At 22.2% G+C, this 6,599-nt stretch overlaps 1 protein-coding gene across 3 annotated transcripts; it reads right to left on the bottom strand.

Moving 5' to 3' along the window:
- Positions 1 to 4,946: 4,946 nt before the first annotated feature.
- On the bottom strand, positions 4,947 to 6,599 carry LOC126903325 (biogenesis of lysosome-related organelles complex 1 subunit 4). Of its 3 annotated transcripts, none has more exons than XR_007703460.1 (5): positions 6,405 to 6,599; positions 6,265 to 6,336; positions 5,637 to 5,858; positions 5,393 to 5,572; positions 4,947 to 5,081 (listed from the first exon to the last, which is right to left on the bottom strand). XR_007703460.1 is itself a non-coding variant. In XM_050681470.1 (4 exons), exons 1-4 carry the CDS (start codon positions 6,462 to 6,464, stop codon positions 5,450 to 5,452), a joined length of 477 nt encoding a protein of 158 aa, XP_050537427.1. In that variant the 5' UTR covers positions 6,465 to 6,599; the 3' UTR covers positions 5,390 to 5,449. The 3 variants fall into 3 exon arrangements, 1 of the variants encoding a protein (XP_050537427.1); XR_007703461.1 differs by lacking the exon at positions 4,947 to 5,081 and adding an exon at positions 5,123 to 5,295; XM_050681470.1 differs by lacking the exon at positions 4,947 to 5,081 and having other exon boundaries at positions 5,390 to 5,572.

Below are 6,599 nucleotides of genomic sequence, written 5' to 3'. Positions count from 1 at the left end.
TTCGTGAAAATAAAAATAAAAAATATTTAAGTTAATATTACATTGAAATATTTTCACAAAACTTTATTAAAATTATAGAATTCGCTTCCTTCTTCAAATACATGTCATCTTGATCATTAAAAAAATATAATAATAAAAATGGTTATAAGTACTTAAATGTATATAGCAAAAATATTAGTATTGACAAAATGTTTTTATTAGATTCTTTTCAAAATTATTTCTGAAGCCATTTCAAATTAAAATGTATTCTGAGTGTGATTATGTTTCATGACAGTTGACATAATAAGTAAAATACATTTGAACCTTAAATAAAGCGTAGGTTAAAAACCAAAAATTAATATTTTTAAATTTGAATATATTACTTGAATGTTTTGTTCAAAAATAATTTAATCTAATTAGATATAAAAATATTTCACAAGAAAATATTTACAAAAATTATATATATATTGAGTTTAATAAAATTTTCGCTGAATTCTAATAAGTTTTCTTGTTACAAAAGCCAATGAGCTTCAACAGTAGAGATAACTTTTGATATTACTTTATATTGGCTAATGTTTCAATATATCTGTTTTCGGCATGTAGTATTACAGCTTTTCTAAAATACTTAAGCGTTCACTGTTTTATGTATAAACAATAATTATGTATTTCTGATAAAAAATCCTATAAATTCTAATATTCGTTAAGATATAAATTATTCAATCAACTAAGTATACGTCAAATTATAACATAGACCTTTTTTACTTTTTTACGGTGGGCAATTAAAGAGAATGTACAATATTGTGTTATTTTTTTAATTGTAATATTAGAGAAAATAGCGAACTGTTTGGAAAAACTTTGCTAGTTGTATTCAGAAGAAATAATTATATAACTTTAATTATTTCAAAGTCAGTATCTATAGGTATTTATAAAGACAACTCTGTTAAAATGTTTAAAAGAAACAAATTAAATGTACTGTATTAAAACAACAATATTTGTGTATATATAATATTTTTGTTTGATTGTAGTTTTTAAGATAAGTAAATGACAGAACGGAGTGTTTTTATTATTAATAATGTGATTATGACTAATACGAGAAGGTACATAAAGTGCAGAACATCGCTCAAATAATTAACAGACAAAATAAATAAAAAGGATATAGAAAAAATGTATTAATTTTGTAGGGTTTAGGAATTAATAATTTTCCTCATAAATTGCAATAGTAATATTTGCCCTTACATCCTTAAATACTAATAAGTTACATTTAGAAATTGTCATAAATAACGTTTAAAAGGATAATTTTTATCAAAAATCGAGAAATAGAACACCAAAAGTATGCGATATAAATAAACTGAAAAATCGTTATGGCGTTTGGGTACCAACCGTTTTTTAGTAAAAACAACCCATTTTTGTTTCATTAGTACAACAAAACTACTGATGTGATAAAAATTCTGAAAAAAGATCTTAATTCAGCATGATGTCACTTAAGTATCTGACTGGCCACTTTTTTGAAATTATGATTATTTTGACCCCTAAGTACAGTTAAAACAACTTATAACTTAAGCCAATCGTTTGGTTGTTAATACAAAAATAAATTATTACCAAATTTTATATTTCAAAAGTTTAATGTAAAAAAGTAGTCATTTGCCCATATTAAAAACTGCAGTGAATTAAGTTCTAAACCCGTTGAACGTCAAATGAAACAATTAAATAACGTTTTAATACTAAAAAAGTTAAACTTACAAATTGTATGACGTTTAAATGCTGAATAATAATAATTCAATTATATGATAACGTTGTAATATGTTTAAATGTTAAACGAAAAATATTTTTTTAATCCGACCCCTCTTTAAAATACTAATATATTATAATCGATTAAAAATGGAAATTGTGTGAAAGGTTGTGTGTTATTAGAAACATATTTATTTTACCAAAAATTAACTAGTTGAATACTTATTATTTAAACATATAGGATAAAATTGCATATAAAATAATTAATGTAGAAATAAAAAAGAAGGAAAAAGACAAAATTTTCATTTACAAAATTAGATCATAAAAAACCCAGCACAGGGGGGTCGCGACACAGTGGTGACGTGCCATAGTTGGATCAAGTATAATGATATCTGACTGTGATTAAAATCACTATAAAAAAAACGCTTTTTTTAAATATATATTTTATATTTTTTTACATATAAAAAAGAATTTTTTTTACAAAAATCGTATTATTTTTTATTAACTTTGATGTCTGTTTTTACCATGAAGATAAAATAAAGTCCGGATTTTTTTTTTCCATAATGAAGTATATTACATTAGCTTTAATTTAAGATATATATAAAAGTGTCAGACTTTCCAGAACACTTTCAAAAGTTAAGTTGAAAAAGTTCTACTTTCTATATGCATTTTTTAGATTTGAACCCCCCTCGTATATAGGGAAATGGTTCAATTTAAAAAATCAGTATGTCGAATGAAAGATGTATATAAATACTACTTCTCATGAAAAAATTGTATTGATCCATACATTTTTCAAAAAGTTATAGCATAATAAAGTTAAAAATATAAAATACAAAATCGAGAATTTTCACACAAAAATATCATTTGGTAGCCATTTTCACTATGAAAATAAAATAAAGTCCGAAATTTTTTTTTTCCATGACAAAGTATATTACATTAGCTTTAATTTAAGATATATATAAAAGTGTTAGACTTTCGGGAACATTTTCAAAAGTTAATTTTTTGTGAAAAAGTTCTCATTAGAAATTCTTCCATGTGGACAGGTCATAAAAAAATACACCAAATGAAAGGTAACGATATTATGCATCTATATAAAAAAAAATTATATTGATTTGGTTATTTTTTAAAAAGTTATGGCAATTTTAAGTAAAAAAATTGAAAAAATTTGGAAAATTAGCCATTTTTAAATTTTTAATTTTTTTGGAGGTTTCCCCCATTTACGGGGAATGAGGGAAATTTTTTCAATTTTTGAGGGTAATGTCTTCGACTAGATATGATTTGTGATCTTTTGATGTATCATTGAAAAAAATCGGTTCGGTGAGAGCTGAGAAAAAGTGGTAACAGTCAAAAAAAAAAAAAAAAAACACGTCAAAGTAAAATTAATACCTTCTTAGCTTCGCATCGAAGTTAATAAAATATATTGGTTATATAAGTAAATTGAATTTTATAAGAAATCTTTTTTAATTTTTTGTTAATTTAAATAAGTTGTTATTTTAATTTTTATTTAACTCAAATATTTCACACTAGTTAAATCGATTTAATTTAATATAGTCTTGGAATTATTGTCGGTTTTATTTTTGTACAACGAAATTAATGATTAATATTAAACATTTTCTGATTAATCATAGCTATTGAAATTTTTTGTTAATTAATATTTAGTAATATTTTCAAATTATTTTTTATTTGTTGTAAATAAAATTTATCTTAAATTTATATAAATTATTTTTTTTACATTTTATTTCCAAAAACATTATACCAAGCATAATATGAAATGATTTTTGATAACAAACCTGGTTATATTGCATTAAAAATATAACATAAACATAAGGTTATTAGGAAAACGGGTGGATGAGTATAATTTGAACTTAAAATTAGAGGTTTATGCAGCATATGTAATTATAAATAGTATCCATATATTTTACTCATGAGTCTTTACTATAATTAAAAAGAATATATTAAATTTAACAAATTAAATGAAACTTTTAATGTTTATAATTAAGCTTTATATATATATTTTAATCTTTAAATGTATGATATTTCTCAGTGTCATGTTCTCAAAAAATTTCAGAAGTGGGTGGCTAATCCGAATACTACAACTCAATAATATGCCTTTGAACTCAAGGCCAACATAGACTATGATATAGTCCTGGTATAATATATCTGGTGTAAATACATAAGGGCAACAAATTCTCTCTTCTATATTTTATGTCAATTTAAAGTAGTTAGGATAATTAGTAGTAGTAGTAGGATAATTCAGATAATTTTAGTTAAATTTTAAATATAGTGGTATACCTATAATACTGACTTTTAAACATTTAATGTTTTTCATTTTTTTATTAAAATTATAATTTATATATAACTTCATTGAAAATGAAAAAATAACGCAATGTTACTATAATAAATGTAATTTGCTTTTTCGAGATATTTTAATAGTTATACCTTAATATTACTGTTATAAATTCTATGTAATATTTAACCTTTATTATAGCAAAATGCAATTGAAGTATGTTTAGTTAGTCTTAAAATTCTATCTAAGGTTGGATCTATAGCGAACTCATAATTTAATGTGTACATAGTTGGTAATAGAAAATGAACCGGAAATCAAATGAAAAAAGAGGCATGATATAAAATTAGACCTGCGATTTAAGGTGTCATAGAGACAAATCTTACCATTAGGCCACTGAGAATTTATGATTTAAATTCCGATACACTTTCATGTGTAACATGAATAAAACGATAAAACAATGTGCGGTTAGGGGAAACACAGTACCATGTCAAAATCTATAAGTCTGAATTATGAACATTAAATTAATTAATTATCGTTTAAAAAAATAAATCTTGAATTATATTGACGATACATAAAATAGACTTTACAGTGTAATTTTTATTATAGAATAATTAATGCTATTAAAATCAAACTCATATTGTACAGAATGTCATATTTGTTCATAAGTTTATGATTAAATTAAAATGTTTAAAAAAAGGATTGAAGTAATGTTAAATTTATGAGTTGTAGGATAAAATAGCTTGTGTTCAATTTAAAAATATTGAAAATAAAACAAATAAAAATATATCACATTTTATATCTTTTAAATATAATACAAGTACTAACATTATTTCTTCAATAAATTTTAAATAATTATGATTAAGTAAAAACTATTTTCATTTTAACAAATAACTAATTATTAATATTAAATATTTATTAATACAAACTTACAAAGTATAACATTTTTGTTTAAAATAAAAATTGTTTTAATTATAATAAACATAAATAAAAATTATAATTTACTGATAATAATAAAAACCATTTTTGAATCAGTTTTGGAAATGGAATGATTAAACAAATATTTAAGCATATTTGTAGTATTCTTTACCTTAAAATAATAAAAATAGTATAATTTATTATAAAATATCCCATAATACTATGTCAACAATTTAATTTGTTAAATAGTCCTATAAAATTCAGTATCTATCAAAATTATATTACTAATTTTAAACAAATATATAGAGTATTCATTCAGTAAGGAAACAAGTTTCTATTGTTCTCATTGATTATAACATTACTGTACTGTTTCTTTATAGAAAACTCTGTTTATTAACAAATTTAATTAAAAAAATATTAGGGACTATATCATAAATCCACATTTATCATCCAATAATTTAATTTAAAGTATCTTGTACATACTTAGTAAGATCATAACATAGAAGTAATCAATTATTCTATGTAAAATTGTGTTTAAAATTATTTTGTTGTTCCAGGTTCCTGGTAAGAATCACATGTTCCAAAAAAATCATCAGATTTGAATATGATTGGAGGCTCATATGTTAAAAGCTGTTTCACAGTAGAATGGTCGTCTTGTTTTTTCTGAAACATATTTAAAAAAAATAATTTTACTATTTTGTTTATTATGACAAGAAGGACTTCTTACAAAAAATGGTTTTAAAATTGTATTTAATGGTCCCTCTTTATTAATGGGCATACAAGATTCAGCTTCAGTTAATTGTTGATCAACTAATTCAACATCCTCACCAACTTTATTTACAAGTTTTTCTAAATTATTCACAGTTTTTGTTAATTCAGTTACTTTAGATTTCATTCCTTTAATAGTATCATAATGCAACATAGTACTTTCAGCTCTTAAAGCTCTAACCTTAATAAAAAAAAAATAAATTATTTTATAAATACACTAACTTTAACAGTTACACAAAAATTATATTCTAATAATTATATGATAGAGCAAAGAATAATTCTAAAACTAAAATAAATATGTCTCATATAAACAAGTATATAAGCAAGTTAATTAGTAATTTTCATCATACTATATTGGTTATTGAGTTATTGAATAAAAGCATTTAAAATTGAAGGAAATAAAACCTCATAATATCGTAATTAACTTTTATAGATTGTAATGTAATGTAAATGTATAGCTCTTACTAAATAAGTAAATGTATTTCATAAAACAAATTTTTAATATAATCTTTAATAAAAATTAATTGTATTTACGTCATTATTAAGAATAATTTTCACTAAATAAATCTATACAAAAAACAAATTACCATTTCCATGAATGTTTGAAATTCTTCTAGTCTTGTAAGCATATCTTCAATAACATCTTTTAAAGCATTGACCTTAAAAATGAATTACAAAAATTACAGTTACAAAGTTCCAATGAAAATATCTTAAATTTTTTCATTACTTCTGTTGAATTGTCAACTTTTAGGTATTCTGAATAATCTAAAGCTAATTCATCTAACATCTTGTCTTTGATTAAATACTTTAATAATTATTATAAGAATAGTTTAAAAAAATAAAAATATAAGCAATAAATGTATTTAAAACAACTGGGAGTACAATAAAATATTTTATGAAAATTAACACATTAAATAAAGAT

The sequence above is a fragment of the Daktulosphaira vitifoliae genome, unplaced genomic scaffold (genome assembly GCF_025091365.1).
Source record: "Daktulosphaira vitifoliae isolate Bord-2020 unplaced genomic scaffold, ASM2509136v1 Scaffold_3, whole genome shotgun sequence".
NCBI lineage: Eukaryota > Metazoa > Arthropoda > Insecta > Hemiptera > Phylloxeridae > Daktulosphaira > Daktulosphaira vitifoliae.
Note: the sequence above shows the minus strand (reverse complement) of the source record. Positions and strands in the feature narration are given on the sequence as shown.

Excerpts from the sequence above, each read along its gene's own strand:
- LOC126903325 (XM_050681470.1), bottom strand. The coding sequence starts at position 6,464 with ATGTTAGATGAATTAGCTTTAGATTATTCAGAATACCTAAAAGTTGAC. Across the intron at positions 5,859-6,264 it reads TTCAAACATTCATGGAAATG|GTTAGAGCTTTAAGAGCTGA; the intron begins GTAATTTGTTTT and ends TTTTTTATTAAG. Across the intron at positions 5,573-5,636 it reads CAATTTTAAAACCATTTTTT|AAAAAACAAGACGACCATTC; the intron begins GTAAGAAGTCCT and ends AATATGTTTCAG.